At 42.4% G+C, this 17,935-nt stretch overlaps 2 protein-coding genes across 2 annotated transcripts; both read left to right on the top strand.

Moving 5' to 3' along the window:
* Positions 1 to 368: 368 nt before the first annotated feature.
* On the top strand, positions 369 to 5,823 carry psmb9a (proteasome 20S subunit beta 9a). Its single transcript, XM_023975423.3, has 6 exons — positions 369 to 704; positions 962 to 1,029; positions 1,148 to 1,279; positions 1,484 to 1,613; positions 5,377 to 5,518; positions 5,668 to 5,823. Exons 1-6 carry the CDS (start codon positions 651 to 653, stop codon positions 5,793 to 5,795), a joined length of 654 nt encoding a protein of 217 aa, XP_023831191.1. The 5' UTR covers positions 369 to 650; the 3' UTR covers positions 5,796 to 5,823.
* On the top strand, positions 5,818 to 16,749 carry LOC111954844 (antigen peptide transporter 2-like). Its single transcript, XM_070436075.1, has 12 exons — positions 5,818 to 8,743; positions 8,852 to 8,966; positions 13,113 to 13,243; positions 13,495 to 13,700; positions 14,102 to 14,299; positions 14,440 to 14,460; positions 14,557 to 14,664; positions 14,929 to 15,117; positions 15,259 to 15,432; positions 15,675 to 15,834; positions 15,924 to 16,060; positions 16,229 to 16,749. The coding sequence occupies exons 1-12, from the start codon at positions 8,215 to 8,217 to the stop codon at positions 16,469 to 16,471; spliced, it is 2,211 nt and encodes a 736-aa protein (XP_070292176.1). The 5' UTR covers positions 5,818 to 8,214; the 3' UTR covers positions 16,472 to 16,749.
* The last annotated feature ends 1,186 nt before the right edge of the window (positions 16,750 to 17,935 follow it).

The raw sequence follows: 17,935 nt of genomic DNA, 5'->3' as shown, positions 1-17,935 counted from the left end.
TAATCTGAAACACACCCGAAACAAACAGAAAATGCATCCAACCCATTTAGAGTCACACGCTTGATGTAGTCATTGCGTGTATTACATATGAGCCGAAATACTTAACTTTTTAATAGTTTTAATACACATATAAGTGAATTTGTCCCAATACTTCTGGTCCCCTAAAATTGTTCAAAAAGTGCTGTAATTTCTAAACGGTTTACCCCATATGGATGAAAACACCCTCAAATGAAAGCGGACAGTCTACACTTTAGCCTCGTGGTCATTGTATCATTTTAAATCCAAATTGTTGGAGTACAGAGCCAAAGAAAGAAGAAACTAAAACGTTTCTTGAGAAATTATATCAGCCTCTCACCGGCAGGTTTGTGACTGACAACGTAACTTTCATTTTCAGTTTATTCCAGAAAATGGTGGACCAGACAGAAAGRAATGACGGCTCCTTGCTCAAWTATATTTAAGAGTTGATTCTTAATACAACAGTACTGTTGAATAGTAATCGTTTGTGTATGTCCTAAATGAGGCGTCGTTTGGGGTTTTCTTTTTCTTTTCGCGTTGATTCAGTAGGCTTCTAACACACCGTGCGCACTGCACAGGTATCAACGCGACCAGCCACTTATTATCTATCGCTTGCAAAACTAAAGTGCTTCAATATGTTAGAAGAATCATCAGAGCCAGGGTGGCTATCCGAAGAAGTCAAAACTGGGGTGAGTATAATTTAATGACATGTTTGGACCTGGAATTGATGTTAGCCTAGAGAAGTGTTCTCATTGTAAAATGTTGGGGTGTGCATTCTGTTTTTGTTTATTTTATTAACGTATAAACACAGTCTATTGCCTTTTCCAAATGGTTCGTGTCAACGTGAACTTAACTGTGTTGAGTCATTCAATTGAGTCATTTAATTAGGCCCTCAAGCCAGTTTGGAAAGCACTTAATCAAAATGGTGTCTGTGCTTTGCTTTCAGACCACCATCATTGCTATTGAGTTTGATGGAGGTGTGGTGCTGGGCTCTGACTCTCGAGTGTCTGCTGGGTAAGTAGCTGTTCCAAGTCTTAGAGAGCCAACCATTTACTATGAACATTAAAAAAGTCCCCCCTCAAACCTCATTTTTCCCTCCACCCATCCCCCCTCTTCCCTCCATCCCTCACAGGGAGACTGTGGTGAACCGGGTGATGAACAAGCTCTCTCTCCTCCATGACAAGATCTACTGCGCCCTGTCAGGCTCGGCTGCAGACGCCCAGACCATCGCTGAGATGGTCAACTACCAGCTGGATGTGCACAGGTATTACCCACTGCATGGCTATTTATTGTGGTCGGCAATAGCTCTAGTGCTATGTGTAACACATTTGGTTGAGTTAAATGTATGGAAAAGGTTTCTAGGCTTACACTGTGCATTTTCACGTGGTCTCATAGGGGTTTGCTTATATAGACGCAGTTAAAGAATTCTGCTATTGAGCTGTGACTTGTGACCTCTTTAATAACTCAGCATTGAGGTTGGAGAGGATCCCCAAGTTCGTTCAGCTGCCACTCTGGTGAAAAACATCTCGTACAAGTACAAAGAAGAGCTGTCAGCACATCTMATTGTTGCCGGGTGGGACAAGAGAGGAGGGGGACAGGTTAGTCATTACATTGGTATTTGTATTTATTAGGGATCCAGCAGCTACTCTTTCTGGGGTCCAAACACATTAAGGCACTTACATCACACATAAAACAAAAGATAAAACAGTTCATCGTATTACATTATTACACCACTACATATCTACAATACAACATGTATAATTACAAAATGTAGAATATTACAATGTACGTGTGTGTAGAGTGTGTGAGTTAGCGTTTGTGTGCGTATGTGTGTGTCTGTACCTGTGTGTCTCTTCACAGTCCCTGCTGTTCCATAAGATGTATTATTTATTTTTTTACATCTGATTCTACTGCTTGCATCAGTAACCTAATGTGGAATATAGTTCCATGTAGTCAATACTCTATGTAGTACTGTCCGCCTCCCATAGACTTGGGGATTGTGAAGAGACCTCTGGTGGCATGTCTTGTGGGGTATGCATGGGTATCTGAACTGTGTGCTAGTAGTTTAAACAGATAGATCGGTACATTAGGCTTGTCAACACTCCTTACAAAAATAAATAGTGATGAAGTCAATCTCTCTTCCACTTTGAGCCATGAGAGATTGACATGCATATTATTAATGTTAGCTCCCCGTGTACTTTTAAGGGCCAGCCGTGCTGTCCTGTTCTGGGCCAATTGTAATTTTCCTTTGTCCCTCTTTGTGGTACCTGACCACACTACTGAACAATAGTCCAGGTGCGACAAAACTAGGGCCTGTAGGGCCTGCCTTGTTGATAATGTTGTTAAGAAGGTAGAGCAGCGCTTTATTATGGACAGACTTCTCCCCATCTTAGCTACTGTTGTATCAATACGTTTTGACCATTACAGTTTACAATCCATGGTTACTCTAAGCAGTTTAGTCACCTCAACTTGCTCAATTTCCACATTATTCATTATAAGATTTAGTAGAGGTTTTGTCCCAAATTCAATGCTTTATGTTTTTGAAATATTTAGGACTAACTTATTCCTTGCCACCCACTCTGACACTAACTTCAGCTCTTTGTTAAGTGTTGCGGTCATTTCAGTCACTGTAGTAGCTGATGTGTATAGTGTTGAGTCATCCGCATACATAGACACACTGGCTTTACTCAAAGACAGAGACATGTCGGTAGTAAAGATTTTTTTTAAAGTATGGGGCCTAAACAGCTGGATTATGTTGGAGAAGCTTCCATTAAAGAACACCCTCTGGCGGCAGGTAGCCTAGTGGTTAAANTGTATTTATTAGGGATCCAGCAGCTACTCTTTCTGGGGTCCAAACACATTAAGGCACTTACATCACACATAAAACAAAAGATAAAACAGTTCATCATATAACATTATTACACCACTACATATCTACAATACAAAATGTAGAATATTACAATGTACGTGTGTGTAGAGTGCCTGAGTTAGCGTTTGTGTGCGTATGTGTGTGTCTGTACCTGTGTGTCTCTTCACAGTCCCCGCTGTTCCATAAGGTGTATTATTATCGTTTTTTAAAATCTGATCCTATTGCTTGCATCAGTTACCTGATGTGGTATAGAGTTCCATGTAGTCAATACTCTAAGTAGTACTGTCCGCCTCCCATAGACTTGGAGATTGTGAAGAGACCTCTGGTGGCATGTCTTGTGGGGTATGCATGAGTGTCTGAACTGTGTGCTAGTAGTTTAAACAGATAGATCGGTGCATTAGGCTTGTCAACACTCCTTACAAAAATAAGTAGTGATGAAGTCAATCTCTCTTCCACTTTGAGCCATGAGAGATTGACATGCATATTATTAATGTTAGCTCCCCGTGTACTATTAAGGGCCAGCCGTGCTGCTCTGTTCTGAGCCAATTGTAATTTTCCTTTGTCCCTCTTTGTGGCACCTGACCACACTACTGAGTCCAGGTGCGACAAAACTAGGGCCTGTAGGACCTGCCTTGTTGATAATGTTGTTAAGAAGGTAGAGTAGCACTTTATTATGGACAGACTTCTCCCCATCTTAGCTACTGTTGTATCAATACGTTTCGACCATTACAGTTTACAATCCAGGGTTACTCTAAGCAGTTTAGTCACCTCAACTTGCTCAATTTCCACATTATTCTTTTTTACCCCCCCTTCTTATGGTATCCAATTGCTGGTAGTTACTGTCTTGTCTCATCGCTACAACTCCCTCACGGACTCGGGAGAGCCATGGGTCCTCCGAAACACAACCCAACCCAACCACGCCGCACTGCTTCTTAACACAGCACGCATCCAACCCAGAAGCCAGCCGCACCAATGTGTTAGAGGAAACACCGTACACCTAGCGACCTGGTCAGCGTGCACTGCGCCCAGCCAACCACAGGAGTCGCTAGTGCACGATGAGACAAGGATATCCCTGCAGGCCAAACCCTCACCTAACCCGGACGACGCTAGGCCAATTGTGCACCCCCCATGGGCCTCCCGGTCGCAGCCAGCTGCGATAGAGCCTGGGCTCAAACCCAGAGTCTCTGGTGGCACAGCTAGCACTGTGATGCAGTGCCTTAGACCACCGCGCAACCTGGGAGGCCTCAATTTCCACATTCATTATAAGATTTAGTTGAGGTTTTGTCCCAAAATGATTTGTCCCAAATTCAATGCTGTATGTTTTTGAAATATTTAGGACTAACTTATTCCTTGCCACCCATTCTGAAACTAACTTCAGCTCTTTGTTAAGTGTTGCGGTCATTTCAGTCACTGTAGTAGCTGATGTGTATAGTGTTGAGTCATCCGCATAAGTAGACACACTGGCTTTACTCAAAGACAGAGCCATGTCGTTAGTAAATATTTTTTTTAAAGTATGGGGCCTAAACAGCTGGATTATGTTGGAGAAGCTTCCATTAAAGAACACCCTCTGGCGGCAGGTAGCCTAGTGGTTAAANATTTTTTTTAAAGTATGGGGCCTAAACAGCTGGATTATGTTGGAGAAGCTTCCATTAAAGAACACCCTCTGGCGGCAGGTAGCCTAGTGGTTAAAGCGTTGGACTAATAACCGGAAGGTTGCAAGATTGAATCCCTGAGCTGACAAGGTAAAAATCCATTGTTCTGCCCCTGAACAAGGCAGTTAACCCACTGTTCTCCGGTAGGCCGTCATTGAAAATAAGAATTTGTTCTTAACTGACTTGCCTAGTTAAATAAAGGTACTTTTTTTTTTAAAGACAGGTAACTCTTTATCCACAATATAGCATGGGGTGTAAAGCCATAACGCATACGTTTATCCAGCAGCAGACTATGATCGATAATGTCAAAAGCTGCACTGAAGTCTAGCAAAACATTCCCCATAATCTTTTTATCATACATTTCTTTGTCAATCATCAGTAATTTGTGTAGGTGTTGTGCTTGTTGAATGTCTTTCCCTATAAGTGTGCTGAAAGTCTGTTGTCAATTTGTTTGCTGTAAAATAGCATTGTATCTGGTCAAACACAAATCTTTCTAAAAGTTGACTAAGGGTTGGTAACAGGCTGATTAAATAGAAATGCCACATCTATAAACACKAGTCCAATCAGTATTAATAGATTTTTGTGTCCCTTTCAGGAAATGTTCTTGTACCTGGAACATTTTAACAGATCCCTGAAGCTTAGAAGAGGTCATTTTAAATGTAATTTCTTTTGTAATAGTTTTGAATGTTTGCTCAACAAAATGTACCATGAGTACAATTACAGAATCAAACTCAGCTGCCCCAAACTCACAGTTGTTCACTAGTCAACATAATATTGAACTTTTTCAGAGTTTGCTAGGTTACTGTGCTCAAGCATTCCCCTCTCGTTGACCCCTCCCAGGTGTATGTGACCCTGAATGGACTGTTGTCCAGACAACCCTTTGCGGTCGGCGGCTCCGGAAGCTCCTATGTCTATGGGTTTGTTGATGCAGAGTACCGGAAGGCCATGAGCAAAGAGGATTGCCAACAGTTTGTTGTCAACAGTGAGTGACCAAAAGYGTACTTTTAAAATAAAATAAATGTGTTGATATACAGGTATAACCTAAACAGCATGAATTAGAAGCTATTAAGATGTGTCATTTGTCAATAATATGCTCTCACTCGCTCTCTTTCTTCACCTCTCCTCTCTCAGCACTTTCATTGGCCATGGGTCGAGATGGTTCCAGCGGAGGTGTGGCCTACCTTGTCACTATTGATGAAAAGGGTGCAGAGGAGAAATGCATCCTGGGCAACGAGTTGCCCACTTTTTATGATCAGTGAAAACTGGGTTGTGAAAACAGTNTCACTATTGATGAAAAGGGTGCAGAGGAGAAATGCATCCTGGGCAACGAGTTGCCCACTTTTTATGATCAGTGAAAACTGGGTTGTGAAAACAGTAACACTGAAGTTGTCGTAGTTATGAAACAGTGAGTGGACATATGGCCACCTTACGAACAAACATTACTATTAAATCTACACAGGATATAGAATGTTTGCATAGGTGTATGAATCATGCTGGCACAATGTCAAATATTCTCACTACACATGCCATTTTCAAAATTATTCATAATTGTTATGTCCTCTGTTGAAAACAACTGATTTTATTTTGGGTAGCCAGGGACCTCAAGCTGGACTGTCTTTGGGTGATTCACAAGTAAATTAAATTTTTCTTGGATATTTCTCAGCATGTTTTTTTCAACCCCAAAACAACTATTCAAGAAGTCTTCTGCCACCATCAAAAGTTATGATAATTTTAGTTATTATGATTATGTCTACCATATATAATGCCGCGTTCAAAGCAACTGGGAACTCGGATATCTCTGACTTCCGACTTCAGTGCGTTCAAAACAACTGGGAACTTGGAAAAAAACTAGCTCCGAGTGGGAAAAATCGTTTTGAATGTTCATCCAACTCGGAATTCCAACTCAGGAACTCTGGCCTCTTTCTAGAGCTCCGAACTTTCTGACCTGAAGATCACTGACGTCATGATTTCACCTCGTATTTTTCTGAGTTCCCAGTTGCACTGGTGAGGCCATGGGAATATTCATAGCAAATTGTATTAATTTTAGGTGATTAGTCATTAGTTACAAAGTGGATATGAAGCCGGGCTTAAAATAATTATCCTAACCTGCTGCGTAAGTTCTCCTGCTACGAAAAGTCAAATCTGACGTTAATTTGACAAAAGCTGGATTCCTTCAGGCCATGACCGGTTCTTAGGAGGAGAACCCTTTGTGGTTCCAGGTATAACCTTTTTTGGTTCCAGGTAGAACTATTTTGGGTTCCATGTAGAACCTTCTGTGGAAAGGGATCTACGTGAAACCCAAAAGGGTTCTTCAAAAGGTTCTCCTCTGGGGACAGCCGAAGAGCCCTTTAAGGTTCTAGATAGCACTTTTTTTCTAAGAGTGTAGGGTAAACCTGTTACTATAGAGTACCACAGTGGAGTCATAATACCCATAAAACCTAGTGGTCAAACAGTGAAATTGTTCCAATCGCTTTTCCTCCATTCATATTTCCCATAGGGGATTTTAGAAACACTTAAAATAAGGGCTGTGTTTCATTTAGGCTTGCCCTGGCGGGACGTTTTTTTAACTGTGTAAATCTCTCTAGGACAAGGGGACATTTATCAATATACTGTATTCACGTGTATTTACCCCCCCCCCCTAATGTGGCTATCATAAAGAATTACAAATGCCATGATGATCTGGACAAGGCTTCTGATTCAAGGGAAAGGTAAGAATTTCTGGATTATCTATCTAATGTTAGTTAAATGTAGTAATTACTAAATTGCCTACATTTCTTTAAATGGGACAATTCTGTAAACTGTCTTGTGCAAGTTTTAAATTGACATAATACCTGTAAGCAAAGGTGTCAGGTAGAGATGATGTGCAGGAGCTTGCATGGATTTGTAGTTTTGCATTATGTCTACTTTAATGCTGATTAGCATTTTCAAATATGAGAGTAAATAGAGCCGAATATATCGATAAAAGTCACCTTGTCCAAGAGAGATTTACATGGTTATCAAAATGTAACCCCAGGGTAAGCCTACAGGAAACACTGCCCTGGCCTCATAGACAACATTTTAACTACTTACTACTTTTTTGCTATTTAGCAACTGCTTAGTATGTTAGCTAACCCTTCCTCTAACCCAAACCCTTTAACCTAACTCCTAAACGTAACCCTAACCTTAACCCCTAGCCCAGCTAACGTTAGCCACCTTGCTAGAATTAGTAACATCATACGTTTAGCAAATTCGTAACATATAGTACGAAATGGGTGATGGAAATCCACAAATTAATACATACCATTTGAGTGTTGTGGATTTATGTACAGAATAATATGAAATGCTATGAGACCAGGTTGAAAAAATGAATGGTGGAAAAACGATGCTGTTCAATGCTAGGTTTTATGGGTATTATGACACCTCCACTGTGGGGATCTATTAACCACTATGCTAAGTGTGCAAGCATTATTGTCTTGTATTTATTATGGCACAGAATAAACGCTAAATGGAAAGGTGCTTGATATTGTGGAGAATAATTTCCCCTCTGTTTAAGGCATATGTGAAATTGAAACTAAAACGCAGACTGAAAACAACTGAAACAATCCATTCCGTGGAAAGATCTCCGCGAATTCGCTGGTTTGACATCGCTCACCGTTTAATTAATAGGTTGTAGATTAAAAACAATTATAGACGACACAAATGATGCGTAGAACGTGCGTGTTCGCCATGGCTGTAGGTCTATGCATTGACATAACCACATTTTTCGCCACGGGTTTTGGCGCATCAATTTCCAAAACTGGACCAAAAAGTTTTGATGTTTTCGGAAATCTGGTGCGTCTATGGGTTGTAGCGGGGATTCGATTAGTTCTACTATTTGGTGTATCGCTACACACACTAGGATCGATTAAACCCGTATTGAAGCGCTGGTTAGCAGTGCACTGTTTCCTTGCCCCGGTCTACGAGACCGGGCGACTGATGCTGCATGGAAGTTCACCGGAGAGCGCGTATGGATCGTTGGGGGGTCCAAGTTTGTGGCTATTGTGTACCGCGGCAGCAGCTGCAGCAGCCCTGTTTTGGGAGAAAACCTTCCCTGACAGCAACGAAGAAAGTAACGGGAAAGAGAAGAAACAGAAGGCACGAGTGCTGTTCATGAGAGTCCTCCACTTCTACAGACCTGACACCCTCCTTTTGGTTGGAGCGTTTATATTCCTGTCACTGGCTGTCGTCTGTAAGTATTTTATTGTTTTGACAAAATGACTGACTAGTATATGATGATGATCATTATGATGATGATGGCGAGTATGATGAGGATGATGACGGTGGTGTGCGTTTTCAGGTGAAATGTTCATCCCATTCTATACAGGAAAAGTGATTGACATCTTGGCTTCCCAGTACAAGTGGAATGACTTTCTCACAGCTATCATCCTCATGGGCCTCTGCTCTTTGGGAAGGTAAGCAGATACACGAGAGAGCTTCCTATCTATTTTTCACCACAACGGCCTTCATCAGTTTCGCACATTACATATTATAGTTTGTGTAATGTATGTATGTAAAGCTGTAAGTGAACATCAACATCAGATTGATTATTTCAACACTGCTGCAGTTTATGGTGTCTGTTTCAGCTCTTTCAGTGCAGGCTGTCGAGGAGGCCTCTTCATGTGTGCCATCAACAGCTTCACCTGCAGAATTAAAGTAGAGCTGTTTGGGGCCCTGGTGAAGCAGGANTCACTATTGATGAAAAGGGTGCAGAGGAGAAATGCATCCTGGGCAACGAGTTGCCCACTTTTTATGATCAGTGAAAACTGGGTTGTGAAAACAGTTACACTCATGTTGCGTTGTTGTAGTTATGAAACTGAGTAGACATATGGCCACCTTACGAACAAACAGTACTATTAAATCTACACAGGATATAGAATGTTTGGATAGGGGTATATATCATGCTGGCACAAATATTCTCAATACACATACCATTTTCTAAATTATTAATAACTGTTATGCCCTCAGACACATTTTATTTTGGGTAGCTGGGGACCTCATGCTGGACTGTGTCTTTGGGTGATTTGCAAGTCAATAAACCATCTGTCAATTAAATATTCCTTGGATATTTCTCTGTATTTATTTTCAACCCAAAAACAACTATTCAACAAGTCTACTACCACCATCAAAAGTTAAAGTAACTTTTGTTATTATGATTATGTCTACCAGTATATAAGTCTTTCCACTAGATGTTGGAACATTGCTGCGGGGACTTGCTTCCAAGAGCATTAGTGAAGTTGGGCACTGATGTTGGGCGATTAGGCCTGGCTCGTAGTCGGCATTACAATTAATCCCAAAGGTGTTTGATGGGGTTGAGTTCGGGGTTTTGTGCAGGCCAGTCAAGTTCTTCCACACCGATCTCGACAAAACATTTCTGGATGTACCTCACTTTGCGCTCGGGGGCATTGTCATGCTGAAACAGGAAAGGGCCTTCCCCAAACTGTTGCGACAAAGTTGGAAACATAGAATCGTCTAGAATGTCATTGTATGCTGTAGCGTTAAGATTTCCCGCCACTGGAACTAAGGGGCCTAGCCTGAACTATGAAAAACAGCCCCAGACCATTGTTTCTCCTACACTAGTTGGCACTATGCATTGGTGCAGGTCCATCAGACTGCCAGATGGTGAAGCATGATTCATCAATCCAGAGAACCCGTTTCCACTGCGCCAGCGTCCAATGGCGGCGAGCTTTACACCACTCCAGCTGATGCTTGACATTGCCCATGGTGATCTTAGGCTTGTGTGCGGCTGCTTGGCCATGGAAACCCCTTTCATGAAGCTCACGACGAACAGTTCTTGTTCTGACGTTGCTTCCAGAAGCAGTTTGAAACTCGGTAGTGAGTGTTGCAACAGAGGACAGACCATTTTTACGCTCTACGTCCTTCAGCATTTTCACATCACAATATCAGCACTAACAGTTGACCGGGGCAACTCTAGCAAGGCATACATTTGACGAACTCACTTGTTGGAAATGTGTCATCCTATGATGGTGCCATGTTGAAAGTCACTGAGCTCTTCAGTAAGGCCATTCTACTGCAATGTTTGTCTGTGGAGATTGCATCGCTGTGTGCTCAATTTTATACAGCTGTCAGCAACGGCTGTGGCTGAAATAGCAGAATCCACTAATTTGAAGGGGTGTCCACATACTTTTGAGGACACCGTTACCTCACCTGAACTCCAAAAGGCGCTAAAGTGGGAAGCGTGCAAGAGACCACATTCATACACTCTTAGAAAAAAGCGTTCTAAAGGGGTTCTTTGGCGGTCCCCATTAGAGAACCATTTTTTGTTCCAGGTAGAACCCTTTTTGGTCCCAGGTAAAAACTCTTTTTGGTTCCAGATAGAACTCTTTTGGGTTCCATGTAAAACCCTCTGTGGAAAGGGTTCTACGTGGAACCCAAAAGGGTTCTACGTGGAACTGAAAGGGTTCTACCTGGAACCAAAAAGGGTTCTTCAAAGGGTTCTCCTTTAGGGACAGCCGAAGAGCCCTTTTAGATTCCAGATAGCACCTTTTTTCTGAGAGTGTAGGATAAACCTGTCACCATTAACTACTAGCCTAAGTGCGCAAGCATTACTGTCTGGTATTTATTATGGCACAGAATAAAGCTAAATGGCAAGGTACATAATATTGTGGAGAAGAATTCCCCTTCTGATTAGCGCATATGTGAAATTGAAACTAAAAGCAACTAAAACGAAGCCTCCGATTGAAAACAACTGAAAACAGTCCATTCGGTGGAAAGTATCTACACGAATTCGGGAACTTGCCATCTCTCACCTTTTAATTCATAGGTTATAGATTAAAACTAATTATAGACGACAAAAATGATGCTTAGAACGTGCGTGTTCGCCATGGCTGTAGGTCTATGCATTGACATAACCACGTTTTGCGCACCGGGTTTTAGCGTATCTATTTCCAAAACTGGACCAAGAACTTTTGATGCTTTCGGAAGTCAGTTGCGTGTATGGGTTGTAGCAGGGATTCGATTAGTTCTACTACTCGGTGTATCGCTACTAACACTAGGATCGATAAAACCCGTATTCAAGCGCTGGTTAGTGGTGCACTGTTTCCTTGCCCCGGTCTACGAGACCGGGCGACTGATGCTGCATGGAAGTTCACCGGAGAGCGCGTATGGCTTGTTGGGGGGTCCAAGGTTGTGGCTATTAAGTACCACCGCAGCAGGTGCAGCAGCCTTATTTTGGGAGACAACCTTTCCTGATAGCAATGGAGCAAGTGATGGGAAAGAAAAGACGCAGAAGGCACGAGTTCTGTTCATGAGAGTCCTCATCTTCTGCCGACCCGACACCCTCCTTTTGATTATGGCGTTTATATTCCTGTCACTGGCTGTCCTCTGTGAGTAGGCGAGCCCAAGGGTTTCAAATGATAATGATAAGTAGAAGTAATTAACATTTTAAAATGAATAGATTTGGTAGACAGTTTCATTATTTTGACCTCCCCAGTTAATTTTAAGAAGTGTAAACTCTAACAGCCTTAGCTATACAGGTAAAGGTACTGTATCTTGGCGGCAGAGAGAACATTTTGCTGTTAAAGCAAATGGTCTGCAATTCTATAAATTGTTCCATTAAGCTGAGAGAAAAAAGAACGAGTGGATTTGAGAGACAATTTTAAGCTAATTTCCTGCAATTCTATGCATTTTTTGATGGCTATTGCTGTGTTCCTCTGCTCAAACATTATAACAAAATCAATGGGCATGTTCCCTGAATGGCCAGTTTTTTTAAATTTTCGATGCTCCCTGACAGTCTAGCTTATTTGATTGTTAGTTCTCAAAAATTGGATTATTGCAAAATATAGTTTAATATTTTTTCTGTATGCTTTCTATATGGTTTGGGTTGTTTAAGTTGACACCGAAACTGTTTATCTAGCCGTAAAATTACGACATTCATACCCTGCCTAAGAATTGAAATACAGAAAAACCCCTCTAATTAGCTCCAATTACTGTCATTTCTTCCACATTAAAGGGATAGTTCGAGATTTAAAAAAAAATAAAGCCATTTATCTACTTCCCCAGAGTTGGATGAACTTGAACAGCTATCATGCTAACTGTTCCTGTAGACTTCCAGTCTATGCGCTAATGCTAGTTAGCATTGGCTCGTGAAACTACCTCTAATTTCCTTCATACTGGATGCAGCAACATAAAAATGTAATCCATACGTCATTGTTGTAGTTACTGAGTTATGATGAAGTGAAATAATATTATAGTAGGCCTGTTATATGATGAAGTTTAAGAAGAAAATGAGGATGATCATGGTGGTCGTGTTTTTTTTCCAGGTGAAATGTTCATCCCATTCTACACGGGAAAAATCATTGACATCTTGGGCACCCAGTACAAGTGGAATGACTTTCTCACAACTATCATCCTCATGGGGCTTTACTCTTTGGGAAGGTATAGATACAACAGACCACTATGGTATCCATCAATATCGCACAATCAACATTTTAGTTTGTATGGTTTAACAATGTTACTTACTGACTTCTCCACTGCGATGTGAACATCATATTGATTATTTTAACACATGTAAAGTAGCTTATGGTGTCTGTATGTTGCAGCTCTTTCAGTGCAGGCTGTCGTGGAGGCCTCTTCATGTGTGCTATCAACAGCTTCACCTGCAGAATTAAAGTAGAGCTGTTTGGGGCCCTGGTGAAGCAGGACATTGGCTTCTTTGAGACCATCAAGACAGGTAGAGACACGTTTATGATTACCCCAAACAAGAACTAATGATCAGTATGCAATCTGTTGTCTTGCTGGAATGTGTGGCATCCTTGTTTGTTCATGAAATGACTGTAACTGGAATGCACTTCCTATTGAACTTCCCCTGTCTTCCAACGTGTGGCTGAATATCTGTTGAACACCCCATCAGTTGGTTCTTCTATGCTCCTTGGTTATTCGACGAAGTTGCAACAATTTACTTTCACCTTTGAACTCTCGTAGGTGACATCACGTCCAGGCTGTCCACAGACACCACTAAGATGGCCCGGGCGGTGGCCCTGAATGTCAACGTCCTACTGAGGACCCTCATTAAGATTGTGGGTATGCTGTCGCTCATGATGAGCCTGTCCTGGAAGCTCACTCTGCTCATGCTGATGGAGACGCCCGTCACCGGCCTGCTGCAAGGCGTCTATGACAACTATTACCTGGTATAGTACAATCTATCTAGAACCTAAAAGGGTTCTTTGGCTGTCGCCATAGGAGAACCCTTTGAAGAACCCTTTTTGGTTCCAGGTAGAACCCTTTCAACATAGGGTTTTACATGGAAGCCAATAGGGTTCTACCTGGAACCAAAAAGGGTTATCATATGGGGACAGCCGTGGAACACTTTTGGAACCCTTTTTTCTAAGAGTGTACTGTTTGTGTCCAGATCAGAAGGTCCTGAACTGATCTATTGGTCCCTGCGAACCCTGAAATAAATCCCTGAAATGATCTAATGCAGAAGGCCCTGACATGTTTGGTGTGAAAATACAGTACATGAGATGGTGACCGCAATTTTTTAAATAAAATAAAGTCTAGTAAATGTTATTGTGTATTGACTGTACCTCAGAGGCTCTCTAAGGAGGTGCAGGACTCCATGGCCAGGGCGAACGAGGCAGCGGGAGAAACAGTAGCAGGAATCCGGACCGTGCGAAGCTTTAACACAGAGCGGAATGAGGCTGGTCGCTATGACGACAGGTTGATGGACACCCACAATCTCAAGACTAGGCGGGACACCGTCAGAGCAGTCTACCTGCTCCTAAGAAGAGTGAGTATGCAGGGATCACTCCCTATCCCCTTAGGCTCAGAAGAGTTGAATGCTTCTGATGTGATCTTCATGTGATCTTCAGTGTACGTACTTATGTGTGTGTGTGTGTGTGTGCGCGTGCGTGTGTGTGTGTGTTAAAGCTAACAGAGCTGGTAATGCAGGTGGCCATGCTGTACTATGGCAGACTGTTTATCCAGCGAGGTCAGATGAGCACTGGGAACCTGGTCTCTTTCATCCTCTACCAGTCTNTAATGCAGGTGGCCATGCTGTACTATGGCAGACTGTTTATCCAGCGAGGTCAGATGAGCACTGGGAACCTGGTCTCTTTCATCCTCTACCAGTCTAACCTGGGAACCAACATCAGGGTAGGCAACTATCAGTGTGAGGGGATCTGTTTGAGCAAGGCGAGACACAGAATCACAAATCAAATATATTAACAAACCAATAGTAATATTGTCATTACATAGTACATAGTAATGGAAAAGTTTGATTAAAGAGGCAAGTAATACTACTGTTAGGGAATTAAAAAATAAACATGTTTAATGTCTGAGATACTGTTGAAAAKTTTGTCTAACTATTGTTTATTGAGTTACGATTATACATCTGTATAATACATCTGCCCTCTCCAGACTTTGATTTACATCTTTGGCGACATGCTGAACTCGGTGGGGGCGGCTGGTAAGGTGTTTGAGTATCTGGACAGAGAGCCCCAGGTCAGCAYCAAGGGGACCCTCCAACCAGAGACCTTGWCTGGACACGTCCAYTTCCACAACCTCTCCTTCTCCTACCCCACCCGCCAGGAGCGCAAAGTACTGCAGGTAAAGCTCACCTGGGAGAAGGGTGGCAAAATTCCWGMAACATGAGAAAACCCTAACTGGCAGTTTCGCCATCACCACATTTTTGACTTCACATGTACCCATTGCTAAGGTAGTGTGTCATTGGCTCTCTGCTTGTCTTAGGGMTTCTCCCTGGAGCTGAGGCCGGGTCAGCTGACTGCTCTGGTGGGGCCGTCAGGAGGGGGGAAGAGCACCTGTGTCAGTCTGCTGGAGAGGTTCTATCAGCCTCAGCAGGGAGAGATCCTATTGGATGGACAGCCACTGCACAGCTACCAGCACCACTACCTACACAGGAAGGTAGTATAGAAAGCTACCAGCACCACCACCAACACACCTGCACAGCAAAGTCATAAGACTATACCTACACAGATATTGASACRTTTACATCTCTAGAGAAAGCATAGCAGTCAAGATAACCTACTTTACCGTGCCTGTATGGCTACCAACATAGACATTTTTGCTTGAGAAGAAACATAGCATTGGTTTTGATTGGCTGATTGGTGATTGGTTTTGCCCTATGATTGGTTTTGCCCTACCAGGTGGCCATGGTGGGCCAGGAACCTGTTCTGTTCTCTGGGTCCATCAAGGACAACATTGCCTACGGCCTGGCAGACTGCTCTCTGGAGAGGGTGCAGGAAGCTGCTCGCAGAGCCAATGCCCACAGCTTCATCAGCCAACTGGAGAAGGGTTATGACACAGGTACACTGGCAAATAGGAATATTATATATATTACTAATGGATGACCACCAGGAGAGACTCGATAAATGTACTGTCTGTCCATCTATTAGATGTAGGAGAGCGGGGTGGTCAGATGTCCGGTGGTGAGAAGCAGCGTATTGCCATCGCCAGAGCTCTGATCAGAGAGCCACAGGTCCTCATCCTGGACGAGGTCACCAGCGCACTGGACACTGAGAGCGAACACATGGTACGGCATCCCTCCACACATAAATTAGAATGCTTTAGCCTTCCATCATTCATACGCTCAATATGGTTAGTGCTAGCGGTTTCACGTACGTAGCTATAGCTAGCATTGACATTCTCAATAGGGTTAGCGCTAGCTAGCGGTTTCACTCAGATGTTCCCTCTGTCTCAGGTCCAGGAGGCCYTGRCTAGCTGCCCMKCCCAGACCCTGCTGGTGATTGCTCACAGGCTGAAGACCATCGAGAGGGCAGATCAGATCATTCTGATTGACCAGGGAACCGTCCTGGAGCAGGGCACTCACCAGSAGTTGATGGACAGGAAGGGGGGCTACTACAAACTAAGAGAGAGACTCTTCACAGAAGACGGACAGTCACAAGCTGCCAACAAGAAATCCCGTAGCTGTTGTGAACTGTGAAATATTGATTATTCTTCTCACTTACTCTGCCAATACTCACAACCTCCCAATATACTGTAAATTACATGTACATCAAAAGGAATTATATTAATAATAATTGAATGTAAGTTAGGATATTGTATGGTTTTTTCATAGAGGAGAGTGGGACACTTCCTGTGTATAGGTGACATTTTATTATGTTGTATTGACTCTAGGAGTGGTTGTTTATTTTATTTTATTGTATTCTACTTATTTTCTATTCTTAATGTTGGTGCGATAGGAAAGTAGAAGGGCAATGAAGTGTGTAACGACAGTCCTCCTCCTCTTCATCCGCAAAGAGAGTAGGAGCAGGTGACTTGAAACCAAACTGCAGCTGTTGTATTTAGACATAATTGAATTTATTTAAAGTGTAGACGAAACCACGAACTCACTTGTAATACTGGACTAAAACAATCCAAAACGAATGTAAGACCCAACCCCTGAATACATTACGAACTTTATCAAGGGTATAACGGGACCCGAAGAACGCTTACGAACAGAAAAATATGACTACATAAAACGTTGAACGAATCGGAAACAGTCCCATATGGATGCAACCCACCAACAAACACAGCACACCGAAGGAGAGGGGAGCAACACCCACCGACAAACAAGCTGTGGGCAGACAGCCGTAGCCTTAATATATTTTCTGCAATCAGAGAGATGAAAGACCAACCTGCCTCTAATAGGAGAACATATTAGCGTCCATTAACCAACCATAGAAACAGAGGAACAGATAGACTGGCGCCGACCCTCAAACTTCAGTCTTACCAATAAACACATAACAAAAACTTAACGAAAACAGGTCAGGAACTGACAGAGTTGACCCACATGATAATAACGCATTTATGATATGTCTGGACGAAGGTTCTATTATGTCGTCCTAACCGAGGGAAATAAATTATCTTACTTGAAACATTTTAACCTCTCGCTAAACCACCTTCTAATTTAATCTGACGCTTGTTTTACATTTCCTGTACACTTTCATACCCATTGGGTTGTGAATGCTTTTGTCGTATGTATTTTTGTAGTATGTATCAGTGTGACAGGAAACTTGTCTACAGCCATTTTGTGGCAAAGTGTAGCCTAAGCATTGGCTTAGGATAAAAATGTTTTCCAGTATTTTTATTGTGCATGAGTTTTTGTGTTACCTTTTGGTTTTGTTCTTGGTCCCATGAGTGTATACATGAGCACATTTGTTGTGTTACGGTATGAATGTTTTTTACCACACAGAGCACAAAGTCCTGGAGGCCAGTCCCTTGTTCATTGCCGATGTTATGGCAGTTTTCCTGGCTCACCACAACAAGATGTCACCATCGGAGAACAATAACACAGACCTCAGGACAGATATTGCAAACTTTTATCACCAGATATGCAACTTAGTACACATCACCATGAAATGGCAGCAGTCAATTGTCATACCAAATTTCACGTTTTGTGCACCTG

The sequence above is a fragment of the Salvelinus sp. IW2-2015 genome, linkage group LG30 (assembly GCF_002910315.2).
Source record: "Salvelinus sp. IW2-2015 linkage group LG30, ASM291031v2, whole genome shotgun sequence".
NCBI classification, from domain to species: Eukaryota; Metazoa; Chordata; class Actinopteri; order Salmoniformes; family Salmonidae; genus Salvelinus; species Salvelinus sp. IW2-2015.
Note: the sequence above shows the minus strand (reverse complement) of the source record. Positions and strands in the feature narration are given on the sequence as shown.